The 17,002-nt window shown below is 59.0% G+C and overlaps 1 protein-coding gene and 1 non-coding gene across 3 annotated transcripts; one reads left to right on the top strand and one right to left on the bottom strand.

The window, feature by feature from the left end:
* Positions 1 to 2,047: 2,047 nt before the first annotated feature.
* SH3BP1 (SH3 domain binding protein 1) lies at positions 2,048 to 15,453 on the bottom strand. 2 transcript variants are annotated; one of them, XM_070411073.1, is made up of 18 exons: positions 15,074 to 15,452; positions 13,900 to 13,948; positions 13,566 to 13,670; positions 12,371 to 12,447; positions 11,960 to 12,071; positions 11,792 to 11,868; positions 11,159 to 11,303; positions 10,713 to 10,781; positions 10,493 to 10,583; positions 9,907 to 10,052; positions 9,087 to 9,198; positions 8,675 to 8,756; positions 8,514 to 8,594; positions 7,275 to 7,391; positions 6,356 to 6,453; positions 5,844 to 5,997; positions 4,606 to 4,700; positions 2,048 to 2,543 (listed from the first exon to the last, which is right to left on the bottom strand). In XM_070411073.1, the coding sequence occupies exons 1-18, from the start codon at positions 15,130 to 15,132 to the stop codon at positions 2,131 to 2,133; spliced, it is 2,082 nt and encodes a 693-aa protein (XP_070267174.1). In that variant the 5' UTR covers positions 15,133 to 15,452; the 3' UTR covers positions 2,048 to 2,130. The 2 variants fall into 2 exon arrangements, with proteins under 2 accessions (XP_070267174.1, XP_070267175.1); XM_070411074.1 differs by lacking the exon at positions 11,159 to 11,303 and having other exon boundaries at positions 11,965 to 12,071; positions 15,074 to 15,453.
* On the top strand, positions 8,049 to 8,152 carry LOC139007791 (U6 spliceosomal RNA). The gene has a single exon (XR_011470951.1). It is a non-coding gene; the product is annotated as a U6 spliceosomal RNA (small nuclear RNA).
* Positions 15,454 to 17,002: the final 1,549 nt, after the last annotated feature.

The raw sequence follows: 17,002 nt of genomic DNA, 5'->3' as shown, positions 1-17,002 counted from the left end.
TTTCCCTCCGCGGGCACGGTGCGCTCGCCCGCATCCCGCTAGCCCCTCGCACCTGCCAATAGGCGCGCAGGAAGGGCCAGGGGGTGGGGTTACGGCCTGGCCCGCGGCCAATAGAGGCGAAAGTTAAGGAGCGAGGCAGCGAGCAGACAGAGCTTGGAGAGAAGGGCACCAAGGTGTGGGAGACTGACGCTCTTCTTGGCCAATAACGAGTTAGAAGTAGAAAACGTGGCGCGAATAAGCCCTGCGCCCCTCAGCCAATCAGAAGCTTAGGAGAGCCGGTTGCTAAGAGGAAAACAGATGCTAAAGGAGATGGTATCTTTGGGTCAAATCTCCTTGCCCTCTGAACTGGGGATGCTCCAGGTCTGAGCGGGTGGGTAGGGTGGCGAGAGAGATGCCCGTTGTCTTCTTGAGCGCTGGGGCCCTTGGCCTACACCAGTGATTCTCTAGGCTGGCTATATTGTAGAGTCGCCTGGAGCACTTATTATTTTTAGATATAATTCACCTACAGTAAGATGTATAGTTCTTATGTGTAAAGTTTGATGACTTTTGACAAATGCTTTTTAAAAATACCAATATGTGGTAGGAGCCCAGAGAGTCTGCTTTAATTGTTTGGGGGGTAGCCTGGCATTTTTGGTTTCTGTTTTAATTATCAAGGATTCTACTGTGAAGGATGAAGAGGCTCTGGGCTAGAGGCAGGCTGTCACCAAGCACTCCAAGGAGGGGAAGGAGCCAGAGCAGCAGTGGCCAGGCCCTGGGCAGTGATGGGGTGACCCAGCTGCCTAGGCCCCCCTCGGGGAGGGATGTCTGAGAAGGCTCTGAAGACCCGTTTCCCCTCCAGGAGCAACGGGTGCTCCAAAGACCTGGGAAGAGCCACATCCTATAACCTAAGACGATATTTCCTGTTCCCCGATGTCCTGGCCTTTGTCACAGGTGCATAGGTGTCTCCATGGCTTGGAATGTTCTTCCCTGACTTTCCCACCTGGTCAGCCCTGGGAAGACTCCCCTTGGTTATATCACTTCCTCTAGGAAGCTTTCCGTGACCTCCACCTTCCAGACACACACCAGTCCGGTTAGATGGCTTGTGCCTAATTAGGCCAATGTGGGTTTCTAGTGTCATGACACTTGATTCTAGTCATCAGTTCTGCCTGTCTGTTCCCAGGAGCAGCTAGGGCTGTGTCAGGGACCTCGCCCAGGTCTGGCAGGGCAGCCTCTGGGAAGGTTTGCAGACAGACCCATCCCTGCTCCTGGGGGAACCTCTCCACCTTCCCTAGGAGCACTGCAGATCCGGGACCCGGCATCAAGTGGGAGGGTGGTGCTCAGGCCTTTGCCGGCGTGTCTCATTTAGTCACCAAGACAACACTTCTGCAGTGGAAGCCGTCATCGGTCTCCCGGACGAGGAAACCAGAACACTGAGAAATTAAGTCCACTGCCCGGGATGTGAGAGGCCGGTCCAGGCTCTGGAATCAGTCAGACCTGGGTCCTAATCCCGGGTCCATGCCTCACGCACCGTGTGACCTCGGCAGGTCATGCTCTCAGCCTGTCTCCTCACCTGTAAGAGGTCATGGGATTGACTGTCCAGGGAGAGGGTTAAATGGAAACCATGCACAGAAAAGCCGTGTGCAGCCCAGAGTACATGCTGAAAAGCTCCAGCCATTATCCTTTCAGACAGGAAGAAGGAAAGGAGGCAAAGAATAGCTAAATTTCCCCTTTATGAAAGTGGCTTCTTTATTTCGAGTACAGAAAATAAAGCTATCTTTTGGGCAGCTGCTCCAGTTTTGTCCAAAATAATTTATTTACCTGCCTTACAAAAAAATATGTTGTCAAGAGAAAAAGATCAAAGTCCTAGTAGGAGCAGGCAAGCTCTCCTTCCTCCTGGTGGCTCCCCTGAGACCTTGCCAGAGAGTAGGGGGTGGGCTGAGCCCAAGCCCAAGGTGGATCCAAGAGGAAAAGGACTGGAAGTGGAGGGCTGTCCTGAGCCCTCCTTGCCGTGGGGGCCGACCCAGCGGGCACCGAGGCACTTGTAGGCAAAGGCTGGAGGCCCCCACCTCTCGGGAGGGGTGAGGGCTGTGTCCTGGGAGGACAGGTTGGAAGGGAGGGGACACTGAGGGCTCTTGGGGAGGGGCCACCCGTTCAGTCAGTCTCTGAGGCAAGACTCCTGGGCCGAGGCTGAGGGGGCACAGCTGTGGGAGTGGGGGTGCCGTCCACAGCCTCAGGGCCACCCCCATCCTCTGTGGCCTCCTCCAGGTCCACCTGGGCAGGCATGCTCAGAGAGACCGGGCTGGGGGAGGCTGGACCTGGGGAGGTCTGGCTGGGGGAGGCTGGTGAACGCCGGCTCTGGCGCCGGACAGGCTGGGGGGGCATGGGGGGCAGTGGGGGTGGCACTGTGGGGGCCCGGAGGCTGCTGCCAACCAGACGGCGAGGCAGAGCCCGGGGGATCACAGGACTGCCAGAGGCAGGGGACAGAGATGGGGCTGGAGGGGAGGAGCGGGTGCTGGAGACCTGGGGCGGTGGCATGGTGGGCCGGGCTGGTGCTGGGCGTTTGGCTGTGGAGGAAGGAAAGGGGCAGTGAGGTGTCCGTATGGCCTGTGGCAAAGCCCCCGAGCTCGATCCCACCTCAGGACCTTTGCATCTGCTGCCCCTTCTGTGGGAACACTGTGTGCATACGGCTCCTCATCACAAGCCTCTGCAAGGCCCTTCACTCCTTCAGCTAGAGAACTCCCCCCCCCCCCCCCGCCCCGCCACATTTTCCAGTTCTATTTTCTTCACAGGGCTTTTTACTCTCTGAAATGATCTTGCCTGTTTTTTATTTTACTTGAATATTGCTCGCCTCTTCCACTAGAACGTACACTAAGTGCGGCCATCGGATGCGTGGCTGCCTAGCACAGTGCCGGGCACAGAGCAGGTGTTCCGCACAATCCTGTCGAATAAGGAAATGCTGCCTGTCCCCGGACACTTGGGTCTTGCTCACTTCCGCTCAGAAGCCACCAGAACGACCCGCCCCAGCGAGCAGACCCCACTGCGCAGGTCTGACGTCCCACGGCAGCCAAACGACTGGCTGGGCCAGGAGGTCTGGACTCTGGTCCTAGCTCTGCCTCCACTCACTGAGGGATTTGCACAAATCACTTGCCCCTGGGGCCTCAGTTGTCTCATCCGTAAGATGGGATGATTCCTCAACCTCTTAGGCCAGTGATGGCGAACCTATGACATGCGTGTCAGAGGTGACACGCGAACTCATTTTTTTGGTTGATTTCTCTTTGTTAAATGGCATTTAAATATACAAAATAAATATCAAAAATATAAATCTTGCCAAAACCGGTTTGGCTCAGCGGATAGAGCGTCGGCCTGCGGACTGAGGGGTCCCAGGTTCAATTCTGGTCAAGGGCATGTACCTGGGTTGTGGGCATATCCCCAGTAGGAGATGTGCAGGAGGCAGCTGATCGGTGTTTCTCTCTTATCGATGTTTCTGACTCTCTGTCTCTCTCCCTTCCTCTCTGTAAAAAATCAATAAAATATATTTTAAAATATATATATAAATCTTTGTTTTACTATGGTTGCAAATATCAAAAAATTTCTATATGTGCCCTGACTGGTTTGGCTCAGTGGATAGAGAGTTGGCCTGCGGACTCAAGGGTCCCGGGTTTGATTCCAGTCAAGGGCATGTACCTGGGTTGCAGGCACATCCCCAGTGGGGGGTGTGCAGGAGGCAGCTGATCGATGTTTCTCTCTCATAGATATTTCTAACTCTCTATCCCTCTCTCTTCCTCTCTGTAAAAAAATCAATAAAATATATTTAAAAAAAAAATTTCTATATGTGACACGGCACCAGAGTTAAGTTAGGGTTTTTCAAAATGCTGACACGCCGAGCTCAAAGGTTCGCCATCACTGTCCTAGGCTGACGTGAGGGCCAGCTCAGGTGATGCTGACAGTCCTCTGGCTTGTGCTCCAGTGAGCAAACGTCTCATTGCCCCGCCTCCAGGAAAGGTGGCTAGACGCCCGCCTCCTGCAGGGAGGTTCCTGTGTGACCAGCCGCTCCTGCTGATCTGGAGGCTCTGCAGCTGCTCCACCTACTCCTGGCTCTACACTGTACCCCCGTGGAAAACTCTAGAACCTCCTGGGCTGGGCAGGGCCTCACAAGACTCTGCACCTGAACCTCATCTGCCTGGCTTTCACCCAACTCAACAGGTGCGTGTCCCAAAGGGCTCAGAAGGAGGCCCGGGTCTCCTCCCACACCAGCACTCCCCCTCACTGCGCTGAACACTGTTCTCCCTCTTCACCCTGTGCCTTTGGGCTTCTTCAGGACCCCGCTGCCCCCATGCTCACGATGGCCGACCTTTATGGAGCATTTACTGCGTGAACCAGGCAGCAGAATTTAATTCTCCAAACAGCCCTACAAGGCAGGGGCAGTTATTGTCCACGGAGGCGCAGGGAGCTGGAGTCATTTGCTCAAGGTCACCGAGCTGGATTCTGAACCCGGCGTGTTAGGCAACAGACTGGCTCTGAGCCTCCTGGCCTCCTGGCCTCCCCTCGATGCCTGAAAACATGGGACGGTCTGGATTGCCCACCCCTGGCCACCCTCTGACCCTGCTCCTCCCACGGCCAACTCACTCCTCCGAGCCATGTCCTCCGCTGGGGCTGCTGCCTCCGGGGGGCTCCTGCTGACCTTGGGGGAGGCCGGTCTCGGGGGAACCTCGGACTCTGTCCTGTGAGGGAAGAGGAGGGTCAGGCGCAGGCGTGGCCATTTCCCAGCTTCTCCTGGAATCTCAGGAAGACTCCCAGTCCACGGGCCGAGTCTGGGTCTGGGACCTGTCCCCAGGCCGCCCCTGCCCCCGACACCTCTGGCGTTGGGCAGGGTTTGCATCCAGAGCCCCTGGCCGCTGTGCGACTCTTCGCAGTGTCCATGGTCCCCTATGGGGCCCGGAGCGGGGGAGGAAGCAGGGCCTCCCCTCCGCTTCAGCTCTCAGCCTCCTTGTGATATTTTTTTAAATATACATTTTTGTTGATTTCAAAGAGGAAGGAAGAGGGAGAGGGAGAGATCAAACATCAATGATGAGAATCATTGACCGGGTGCCTCCTGCACACCCCACACTGGGGATTGAGCCTGCAACCTGGGCATGTGCCTTGACGGGGAATCACATCGTGACCTCCTGGTTCATCGTTCGGCTCAATGGCTGAGCCACGCCAGCTGGGCCTCTTTTTGATCTTTAGGATGTTCTGGCCACTGGAAGCCAGAGAGTGGACAACAGAGGGAGGTCTCCTGCCTGCCTCCAGGTCTCTGCTCAGTCGGCTCCCCCTCAGGAGGCCTCTCCTGAGCCCGGGGCTGCAGCATTCCCCCTCCGTCCCCTCTCCTGCTGTTCTCCGGTGCAGCACGCAGCCCTGCCTGACCTTGTTGACCTTTCCGGTGCACTTGCTGATTCTCTCTCCGCCCCCGAGCACAAGCTCTAAGGGCAGCTTTGTCTGTCTTGCTCACGGGAGGAAATTCACAGTTTGGGCCCAGCCGTCCGACAGGGAGGCAGCGTGGCACAGGTGGCCTTTCAGATTTCAGGATCAGAGGGAAGACGGGAAGGTGCTTACACGTTCCACAGTGACCAGCTCTCTAGTCCCTACATCCTCGTGGCCTGAAACAGTGCCTGGCACATAGTAGGTGCTCAGTAAATAGCCATACAATGAACAAGGAAACGTGTCAGAGGCCAGGAGGAGTATTACCTCAGAGCCTCCACCCACCCACTCCAAACCGGGAAACCTGGTATTTGGGATAAAAATACAACAATGACATTTCCTAAAACGCTGCTGGAAGCCGCGTTGGTGCCTTGGGACAGGGGCCATTCATACCTGTGAGTCCTTACCTTTCCTTGGGAGGCACTGGGGCCAGGGTAGGAGCTGGGGCCGGGGCCGGGGCTGGCACGGCAATGGCTGGAAGCTCCTCAGAGGCCGGCCTATCGCTGACCTGGTCCTGGGGGGTGGCAGCTGGGAACAGGCCGGACACGTTGAAGTTGATGTCTGCAGACAGAAGGAGCAGGCCTTAGCTTTCAGGGTCTCCGCCAGCCCCCACTCCCCCCGTCCCCGCCCCACGCAGCCAGTGCCGGGCCCGCTTTCCCTTTTCCCGGAAATTGTCTGGACCACGATTCACCTTCCCACTCCCACAGGAGCCTCACAGCACCAGGAAGCAGGCGGGATCACCCCCATTTTACAGATGAGAAACTGAGGCTCAGAGTGGAGAAGCAACTTCCCCCAGGCCCGTGGGGAGTGCATGGGGCCGCCGGGACCGAAGCGCACCGAGGGAGTGCACGGGGCCGGAGGGCACCGAGCTGGGCACAGAGGGCACGGGGGGGCACAGGCACACAGGCAGGGGCTTCACCTCCAGGGAAGAGGGTGTCTGCGTTTTGTATCAGAGCTTCCACCACGCCCACCACCTGGATGGACGACACTGAGGCTGCATCCAGCTGGGCCTGGTCCCTGGGACAAAAGGGGGTGAAAGTGAGTCACCACTTAGCAAAGTCTCAGTGGCCCCCACTCTGTCTGGCCCGTGCTGGCTGCTGGGAGCACAGGACCAATCTGTCACATCCAGTCCCTGTTCTCAAAAGCTCACAGACACTGTGGACAGCAAACATGTCACTCACACACCAAACTTCCCGTCCTTCACACACGACGGGCATCGCCAGTGGGTCCCGGCAGCTCTCCCCACTTCTTGGATCGAGGCAGCCTCGACCAAGGAGCTGCATTCAGCAAATGAACGGCACCCTTTGCCCTCCACGGCCCGGCACTGGCTGCGCAGGGGGAGGCGGGGGGCGCTGGCGGAGACCCTGAAAGCTAAGGCCTGCTCCTTCTGTCTGCAGACATCAACTTCAATGTGCCTGGCCAGGTGAACAGTCATGACCTCTCACATACAAGAGCACTTTACAGTTCATACAGCATTCCTCCACTCATTACCGCACTGAATTCCCACAGCCAAAGTCCTCGGGCTTTGTGTAATTTCTAATTTACAGACGAGGAAATGGAGGTCGAGAGAGGCACTTACTAAGGAAGGTGGAGGAGGGGCTAGAACCAGATCTCGGGCTCCCAGCCTCCCCAGCACCCCATTACTGCCATTACCCAGAATGCTATCTCCAAAGCCCTGTGGGTCCAGAATCCCTTTGGGCTGCTCTTCACGGAGCCTTGAGAATAGGAGCTGCTCAACCCATTCCAAGGAGGAGGAAACCGAGGCCCAGGAGAAAGGCAAGCAGCAGGTCGTTGGGGTTGGGACTGCCTGCCACCTTCCCCCTACCACGGCCCCTCACCCTTCTTTCTCCGGGGGCCACAGCAGGTTGGGCCCCAGGACGATGGCGATGTTGCTGGGTGTCATCTTGTTCACCTCCTGATCCTCGGCCAGACGTGCCAGGAACTTCATCAGGTACCTGGGGGGACAGGAGATGGGCTGGGGCCCGGGCGGGGCAGGGGCTACCAACACCCACCAACGTCCCCTGAGACGGAGCCTTTCCTGGCCTGGGGTAGCCAAAGTGTGGCCAAGGCAGCACACAGGCTGGTTAAAAATTTCTGATAGTTAAATTAGCTGACCTACTGAGCGCCACCTACGTGTCAAGCGCTGAGCTAAGTTGAGAATCTATGGGGTTGTTATGCATTTTTTAGCTCAGGCACTGAGAGGCCAATTTGCCTGCTCAGGGCCACACAGTCACAGAGGTGGATTTGAAGCCAGGTGGTGTGGCTTCAAAGGTTCAAAGTGTGTGTTTAGTTCAGTGTCTAGTATTAAAAATATGGTTAGTACAGCCCGGCTGGTGCTGCTCAGTGACTGAGTGTCAACCTATGGATCAGGAGGGCTGCGGGGGTCCGAGGCCATCGTCTGCTTGAGGCGCTTCAGCACCGAGGCCACAGCGGTTTGATTCCTGGCCAGGGCACAGGCCCAGGTTGGGAGCTAATCCCCAGTAGGGGGCGTGGAGGAGGCAGCTGATCAATGGTTCTCTCTCGTCATTGATGTTTCTGTCCCTCTCTCCCTCTCCCTTCCTCTCTGAAATCAATTAAAAAATATATACATCTTAAAAAATATGACTAGTACCGTGCTCGCTTCCCCAGCACATATGCTAAAATTGGAACAGCACAGAGATTAGCATGGCCCCCGCGCAAGGATGACATGCAAATTCGTGAAGTGTTCCATATTTAAAACAAAAAGTAATAGAAGAATAAAAATATGACTAGTACATCTAAGCTGTGTTTTCAGAAATATAGTGGTTCTTAACCTTCTGGCCCTTTAAATACAGTTCCTCATGTTGTGACCCAACCATAAAATTATTTTCGTTGCTACTTCATAACTGTAATGTTGCTACTGTTATGAATCATAATGTAAATATCTGATATGCAGGATGGTCTTAGGCGACCCCTGTGAAAGGGTCATTCGACTGCCAAAAGGGTTGTGACCCACAGGTTTAGAACCGCTGGCTTAGAACAAGGAGGTAGGACTCAAACCCAGGCCCAAGAGTCCCGCAGGGCCTGGCTTCGAGGGGCCGGGGTGGCCTTGGGCTCACCTGAGGTTACTGAAGTTCTCCTGGGGCAGGCGGCCGCACACCTCCTGGAGGGCCTCCAGCCGGGCTCTGGGCTCCTTCAGGCTGGGGAGGGGAACAGCCCAGGTGAGTCAGCCCAGGGTGGCACCTCTACAGCCTCCTCTCCCCACAACCCCCCACCTCACCTGGCTGCCTTCATCCAATCGTCATAGAGGTCAAAGGTCATCAGGGGCTCGGGCAGCTCCCGCAGATAGGACTTGAGGGCACCTGAAGTGGTGGTGTGAGCTCAGAGGCAGCCCAGGGCTCCACCTTCACCCCAGTACCCAGCTCTCTCCATCTGTGAGGGGCCTCTGGTCCTTGTTCATACTAACATGTGTAGGTCTATCATTTATTGGGCCGTTTAGAGAAAATGATGAAGGCTAGTGATCTTGTTCTCAGAAAAACGTATATACACTTCAGGGGGTTCATCACAAACCCCGCTTTCAGGACCCCTATGTTTTCTGGGCAGATTATCAGGCCTTAAAGCAAACGATCATGGGATCATTTCAGGCTGTGGTGAAGGGATGTGGGGAAGGGGCCCACCCTTGGAGCAGGTACCTGCTACGGCGTGGGGGTCAGAGCAGAACTCCTGCAGGTTGCGGGGGTCCGAGGCCATCGTCTGCTTGAGGCGCTTCAGCACCGAGGCCCCAGCGGCGAGACGGAACAGGCCCTGGGGCGTGAGAGGGACCATGTAGGGTCACGGAGGGGTGGGTGGGACAGGACACCCTGGCTGGAGGGCCCTGCGTCACTCATGGCTTGGGGCAGGTGGCTGGCCCTCACTGGCCCTGTGTCTCCACTGGCCTGGCAGGCAGAGTGGACACCAGGGTCCTTGGATCCTCTCAACACGCAGGCCTTGGATTCGGAGCAAGGCGGAGTCTGGGAGGGGCTGGGGCAAGTCGTGGGGAGACAGGTGTCTGGCTAGGGGAGGAAGGGAAAAAGGAGGCCCCGCAGGATGTATGGAAGCCTGCCTTTGAGTAGCTCCACCTCCTAAGGGTCTGTCCTCGGGGAAAGAGCTGATGGACTAGCAGCACTGAGGTGCAAAGGACGGATGAGGGCAGGTGCAGCAATGACTTCACTGCCACCTGCTCATGTGCTGCTGGGCACATCTACCTCTTGGTCTCCGCCTCCCCTTGTAAAATGGAGCCACTGAGGCCTCCTTGCAAGGGTTACTGGGATAATTAGTTCCTCGGTGCAAAAGGCTTACAGCCTGGACCACATGAGCGTCGCTAAGCGGGTGGTATCACGTCAGCAACAGGAGGCCATGCCTTCTCCCAGGACCTGCTCTAAGGGCAGATGATGGGCACAGCATGCAGCAGGGGGAGGTTTGGGACAGGAGGTGGCCCCGTTGCTCCCCCCCACCTGCCCCAGTGGGTCCCACCTCTTCCTTCACGCCTTCGGAGAGCAGCATCAGGACGCAGGCCTCAATGGGCAGGGCGATGTCGCGGCCCAGCTCTTGCAGGTGAGCTCCCAGTGACACCCCATACACCCTGGAGAAGGGGGCGGCCATCATCGAAGGGGAGGGCTCTGCAGGGACAAGACGGATCAGCGGCCCAGGGTCCTTCCACTCACAGGTAGCCAGGAGCACCCCCAGACATCCTTAAGTGATTGCGGCTTTGGCTAACGGTGCCACCTCCCACCCAGCCACCCATGCCACACACCCTGAAACCATCCCACACAACTCTCAAATCTGCCCACTTCCACTGCTTCCAACCAGCCCAGGTGCCATCACTTCCCTTCTGCCTTGTAACAGGTCTCCTGGCTCCAGTCCTGCACCACCCACCCCACCCCACCCCAGCCTCCACCCTCCATGCAGCAATCTCTCCACCACAAATCTAATTGCGCCCTCCCCTGCTCAGAACCATCTGTGGCTCCCTCCTGCCTTTCAGGGATAGAGTGCAAGCTTCTTAACATGCCTGAGCCCGTGGGGGTCAGGAGTGTGGGGTCGGGGCTGTCTATGTCCTCACCTGCTTGGCTGTGGTTCTCCTTCAGCTCGGCCAGGGCTGTGTCCAGAGAGCTCAGAGACTTGCGATGGTAATCGGCCTGAATCTCCATGAGCTGTGGGGACAGCGGGGAGTGAGGGAAGCCGAGCCTACCTCCACAAGAGTAGACCCTTCTCTCCCACTGGCTCACAGGGGGCCTCGGTGGCCTCTGGCTCTGGGTGGCTGGAGCCCAGTCTGGACTCACGTTTATGAAGTAGTTGGCGTATGAGTCCTCCTTGGTGGCAAAGTGGTACAGGTCAGCCAAGTACTCGTCCTTGGAGACAAAAGGGGGAGGGCTTATGTCAGTGAGGCTGGGGCCCAGGGGTGCGGTGAGGCTCAGGGGGCTAGTAACTTGCTCCAGCTGTGCGCAGAGGGTCCCAGCCAGCTCTCCGCTCTCTGCCAAGGTTTGCACTGGGGACAGCCCACGGGAAACTCTTTGAACTCCTGAGGGGCTTTTGCAGCTTCCAGTCCTCACCTCTGAGTCCCCATACCCTTAGCACAGTGCCTTGTGTCAGGCACCATTCATTCATTCATTCACTTAGCACATACACCAAGACCTGGGTGAATCCCAGCTCTTTCCTCATCTATGAAATGAGAACAGTGCCCACCCCGCCACCCCCACCCATCCCAGGAACGCAAGTGCCCCCTCACCTTGCACTGCTCCACCTTCCTCTTCAGCTCCTCCTCCTCCTCCTTCAGAGTCTCCACCTTGTTGGCCGTGGTGGTGTGGCCATAACTGCCTGGGCCTCCACCCAGGCCCTGACCGCTGCCTGAGTTCTTAGCTGCCTGGCTGAGCCTGGGGATGATCCCAAGGTGGAGTGGTCACTGTCCCCATCGCATGTCCAGAGTCAAGTGTCCCTTTCATGTGCGTGACCACAGGATTTTGGGATTTATAGGTACAAATCCCAGAGCTCCACTGGGCCTGGGCCATGAGTGCTCGGGCGCGCCACCTGGTGGTGGTAGGCTTGGTGGTCACAACCATCCAACTCCAGAGTAGAAGGTTGGGGCCCTCCTGCCATCCAGGGATCCCCTGGGATTGTTTATGACTATCTTAGGCTTTGGGGTCACTGCAGCTGGCATAAGCACGTGCACACACACATGCACAGAGACACCCTTACATGTACCCTCACATATGTGTTCCTAGGACCAGGAGTGCACACCAGTACACACTCCGCACCCAGGGGCCCTGCATTGTCCTCTGTTATGGGAAGGGCCTCGGAGCCCTGTGGCCACCTCTGTGGGCCGACCTAGGCATGGGCCCCACCCAGACGCTGTGGCTCCCACCTGCTCTTGAGGGTATTCCAGTCGGACACCAGCTTCTGCAGGCTTTTCTTGTGCTTGAGGATGGCTGGCAGCTCCTCCTAGGGCAGGCATGGGGGGGGGGGGGGCGATGAGTGGGCTGGAAGGTGGGAGCTAGAGACTGGGGAAGCTGCAGGCAGGGGTAGGGGTCACCTCACTCAGCCTGTTGAGTGGCTGCAGGACATCCCTCTCCAAGGTCATCTCAAACTCGGCCAGGATGCGAGCCAGCTGGTTCTGAATGGCACAGCTCATCTCCAAGGCCTTCCTGTGGACACAGCACCCAGTGGGCCCAGGCTCCCACAGCCCCTCTCCCCAATGTAGAAAGACTAGGTGGGGCTTCCTTCCTCCCCATCGCCTCCTGCCCCTTCGATCTCTCCTTCATCCTTCAGCCCAACACCTCCCAGGCCTGGCTGCCTCCCTGACCTGGACTCTGTCCTCAGCCCAGACACTCCCCCTACCTAGTCATCCTTCCACTGTGGCTGCCCTCCCTGCCCGGACCCCCTCCCAGCCCAGATCCCTCCTTGGCCTCTCCAGGTGAGAGCTGAGGCCTCTGTCCGTGCTCACCCCATGCTGGAGTCAGGGTCCAGCTCCTTGAAGCTCTCGGCCATCGTGGTGGACAGAGCCATGAGGGGAAGCTTCTTCTGCAGGGAGGGGCAGGGCGCTGTGAGCATGAGTGCCTGTGCCGCCCACTGGGCCTCCCTTCACCCTCTCAGAGTGTCCCTGGGGGGCAGAACCCCACTGAGGCACTGGGCTTGGAGGTGGGAGGAGGGAACCCAGGAGGGCCACAGTCACAGGAGAGAGTGGAAGCAGGATGATGACAAGGCATGGTGGGGTGACCTCTCCTTGGGGCCATGGAAAGAGCTCCTATCCCACGGGGGCCCCCTTTTCCCTTCCCAGAAGCCACCTGAAGGGGGTGGAGGGAGGGACCAAATTCCATTACAGACTAGAAAACTAAGAACAGAGGCCACGGGCCTGCCAAGGTCACACAGTTGGAGGGAGCGTGGAGGAGCTGGAAACAGGCCTCCAAGTGGCTCTCCCCCGCCCTGGGCACAGGTGGCTGCTACGGCCACCGTGACACGCAAACCCTCCACACTCCCATGGCTCCCCTTTCCCCAGAGCTCTGGCTACACTGAATTGTTGACTGGCCCATTCCCACCTGGAGTTACAGGCAGCACCAGCTTTGGTCACGAGGGTCAGGGTTCAAATCTCAGTTTGGCCACTGACTAGCTTGGGTGGCCTTGCGTGAGCCTCGTTACCTCTGTAAGTCTCCATTTCCTCATCTGCACAAGAGCTTTAATTAGCAGCCTCCTCCTTCCATTGTCAGCATTGAGCAAGGCATTGCCCTGACACATCTTAGCAACACACTAACAGTAACCAGTCCATAAATGCTGCTGTTGGCGAATACCAGTGAGTATCGCTCAAAATCCAGCTCAAATGCCACTTCCTTCAAGAAGCCCTCACAGATTGCCCCAGTTGAGAAGGCCTGCTCCATTCTAAGGGCTGATTGGACAAGGGAGTTCAGGTGCAGTCAGAAATCTGGCTCTGGCTCAGGGGATTGGTGCAGAGGGGGGCGGGGTCAAGAAGGGATGGGGAAGACATAGGGCCTCATGAGTGGGGTGCCCAGGGGCCTTGGGAAAGAGCAGTCTTCACCCCCTTGGGGCCAGAGGCTCAGACTGGCAGGGAGACCCCAGCCCCCGACATCACTCCCCCATTGGGCCCTATCTTAGCTAGGCCCCTCCTCCCTGGGACCCCCACTCACCACCCGCTTGTCCATATCCGACCCGCTCTGGCCCTGCAGACAGGCCTGCAGTCGCTTGTGGACATTGTGGGCTGCTCGCTTGGCTGGCTCCAGCCGCTGCTCCACCTGGGAGGGGCACGGGGTTACGGATCCCGGGAGGTTACTGCCCCCCTCCCCACTGCCCTGTTCTTTCCCAGAGCAGGATCTCCTTTCCTCTTCCCTCCTCCTGGGGACCCTATGGCCCACAGCTTGGGGAATGACTCAACCGAGGCCCCCAACTGGCGTCCCTGCCCGGCCCTCTGGTGACAGCCTGCATGGACCTGCCCTGCCACCCGCAGCTGGCCCAGGCATGTACCTGCTGGAGGTCCTCACCCAGGAACTCGGCAGTCTCTGTCTCCGGGGTGCTGATGGAGGGAAGGGAGGGGAGAGCTTCTGCTGAGCTGGCCCAGATTAGGACCCCCTACCCCCACAACAGAACACCTGAACCCCAGGTGCTTCCAGCACCCCTCCCAGTTGGGGCCCGCCCTGGGTGGCCCGCCTGCCTTATCCCAGTCAGAGCACATTCCATGGGGATAGCAATAGGATACATGGTTTTTCCTCCTCCGCCCAGGGCTGAGTCCCGAGAGAGGGCGGATGAAACCAAAGGGGAGACTGGGGGAGCCACCCAGAGCCCAGCCTCTCTCTTCTGCTGACCTGAGGAGAGGAGGCCTGGGCTGGCCCCAAGAACGGGAAGTGTGTGGGCTCGGGCTCTTGGGCTGTCAGTCACACAGGACTCTGGACTGTAGTGGTGGGCAGGCCCTGGGCCCCTGCCCGGGACACATGGGGACACGGGCCCAGCACAAGGTGGCCTGGCTGCCCAGGCCCACACAGGCACCCGGGTTGTGTGAGACTAGAACCAGGTCTCTGGGCACCCCGTCCCCTCCCCTGGGCCCAGAGATGGGAAACACCCAATGCAGGGGGAAGAGGAGAGAAGACAGGCCAGGGGAGCTCCCCAAACTTCCGGCCACCACTCCACCAGCCCGGGGGCTGGGGAACAGGGAGGCTGGGCGCCGTTTCCACCTGAGGCTGGGAAAGCAGAAGCAGGACAGAGAAGCGGGCCTCCGGCTGGGGGAGTGGGGCACACGGCGGGCCAGGAACAGGCTCTTCCCACCAGCCAGGGCCGTCTCCTCCCCTCCCCCGAGGTCTGGGGCCCTGACCGCCCCTCCCCCACCAGACAACCAGAGACGGCTGTCCCCATTGCTCAGAGGGGACAAGTGAGACCAGGGAGGCGCGTTCACTCTGAGGCCCATGGAGGCAGAGGAGAGACTCAGTATCTCCGATCCACCCTGCACCCCTTTCTAATGGGGGGGTGCCCCTGCCCTCAAAAGCCAGCGCCTTTCCCTCTAGCTGGGAGGTGGGGTGACGTTCAGAGGGGAGGGGGGTGGCAGGGCTCTGGTTAGTCAGAGGTCCAGCTGCCTCCCCCTCCTCCCCCTTCCCTCGGGTCCAGCGGGGGTGAGCGCGGGGCTGGCGGGCACAGGGTGGACACTCACCGTCCCAGACTGCCCGTGTGGGCCAGCTGCCGCATGCGATGCAGCTGCCGCTTCATCATCTTGGGGGCGGGCTGGCGGCGGCGGGGTCACCGTGGGGGTCGAGGGCCGGCAGCCCCCGGCCCAGCTGCCTGTGCCCGCAGCGCTCTCGCCGGGCTGGGTGGGCGGCGCTCTGCGCTTCCTGGGCCAGCGCGCTCCCGCTCCGCTCGCGCCCGCCTCCCGGCTCGCGGCTCCGCCCTCGGCCCCCAGGTCACTCCTCTCTGCAAGTTTGGGTTCTCGCTCTCCCCGTCCGCCGGGCTCCCCGCGGCCCCTGGCCGTCCCGGAGAGCGTCGGTCGGCCGTCCGCCCGGCCGTCCACAGGTGTGTGCGCGGCTCCTCCTCGGCCGCCTCGCCCAGTCCCGGGGCGGGAAGCAGGTAAGCCCGCTCCTGCCACCGCGCCCGCCCCAGGTTCCTGCCCCACCCACCGGCCTGCCCGCCCCGGGTATTAATAACCTTTGCACCCCACTCAAAGGGAAAAGGGTTCCATGCTTAGGAGACGGAGGCCTCTCTGACCTCTGGTGTGGCTGGACCTGCCCAAGGATGCGCCCTGGACTCCACCCCCCCCCCCGCCCCCCACAAAGGACCTCCCACCAGCCAGGACTCAGTCCCCGTCCCCCCCCCCCCCCCTCCCCGGGTCTGTGGCCCTGACTGTCCCTCCCCCCCATGAGATGACCAGAGATGCTTCCCTGCTGGGCAGTCGGCTGGGGTCATCCGGCTGCTGCTTGCCCTTGGATGAGTCCCTGGAACTCTGGCCTTGATGTCTCTGGTGGCCTGATGAGCCAGTTGTCCTGGCCCAGTGTGACAACACAAGATACCTCTGCCCGCTCCTCCAGCATCCATGCTCCTGCTCCCCTCACCCCTTTAAAGGGGCTGTGTGCCCCTCCAGCCACAGCCAACACTCCCAGAGTGCTTGCCACCAACAGTTTTCCTCCGTCTGCCCTTCTCACTGGTACGGCAGTGATATGGGTGCTGCTCTGCCCCTCCAAACTCGTAGGAGTTACTAGTATATCTGGTTCTGCACACGAAACAGTTGGGCACACAGTAGGTGCCCCATAGATACCTGCTAGTTAACACACGATGAGAGCCTTTGGGAAATAGTGGGCCCTCCTTACTCGGAGCCTCTGCACCCCTTAGACATCAGGAGCTGGGGGGAGGGGAGAAGGGATAGGCGTAGGGGAGAACCCTGCACTTTGATCTGCTGGAGTTTCAGTTCAGTTTGAGGATTACTTGAGCACCTACTTGTGTGAGTGGGCAGACTGGGCACTTCTCTAGGGCAGGACCTCGGCCTCAGGCATCTCAGTGATCCAGTGCCCAGCACGGGGCCTGGCTCCCAGTGGGCACTTGCTGGACTCTGGCTACCTTTCCACTCCTCAGAGGGAGAGCCAGGCGGGCCCCAGGCGTGTGGGGTGTGTGTGTGGGGGAGAAGGGAACCCTCAGCTGTTGCTGCTTGAACCAGAGGCTCCCACCTGAGTGGGAGAAGCTGGAGGCCCCTGGATCAAAGGCTCAGGCCAGGATGAGGAGGTGCCACCTGCCTTGCCCCATCTGGAAGCCCCTGGAGGGGATTCTGGAAAGGGAGCAGGGCTTGAAGAATGCCTCCACGAAGGGAGATGCAAGTCCAGTGTAGACCTGGCCACTTAACACGTGGGGCTGGGTTGCAATGTCTGGGTTCTAGTCCTGTTCTGTCCACCTTCCTCATTGGCCAGAACCCAGAACTTGGTGGTGGCTCAGTTTCCCCTCTCTTGCAGCGGGCACAACCTACTGTGTGCAGAACTGGGAAACTGAAGACTCCCGAGCCAGCAGCTTGACACCAGGTTACCACCGTCCTGCCATCTGGGAGATCTCCAGGCTACCTGGTGTCCCCACCCTGTTTCAGCCCCATCTGCAGCCTGGACCA

The sequence above is a fragment of the Myotis yumanensis genome, unplaced genomic scaffold (assembly GCF_028538775.1).
Source record: "Myotis yumanensis isolate MYYU_CA2020_CCGP unplaced genomic scaffold, mMyoYum1.0.hap1 SCAF_3, whole genome shotgun sequence".
NCBI classification, from domain to species: domain Eukaryota; kingdom Metazoa; phylum Chordata; class Mammalia; order Chiroptera; family Vespertilionidae; genus Myotis; species Myotis yumanensis.
Note: the sequence above shows the minus strand (reverse complement) of the source record. Positions and strands in the feature narration are given on the sequence as shown.

Coding starts and splice junctions, on each gene's coding strand:
- SH3BP1 (XM_070411073.1), bottom strand. CDS start 15,132: ATGATGAAGCGGCAGCTGCATCGCATGCGGCAGCTGGCCCACACGGGC. Junction 10,053..10,492: donor GGAGAACCACAGCCAAGCAG/GTGAGGACATAG, acceptor TTGTCCCTGCAG/AGCCCTCCCCTTCGATGATG. Junction 9,199..9,906: donor CCGAAGGCGTGAAGGAAGAG/GTGGGACCCACT, acceptor CTCACGCCCCAG/GGCCTGTTCCGTCTCGCCGC.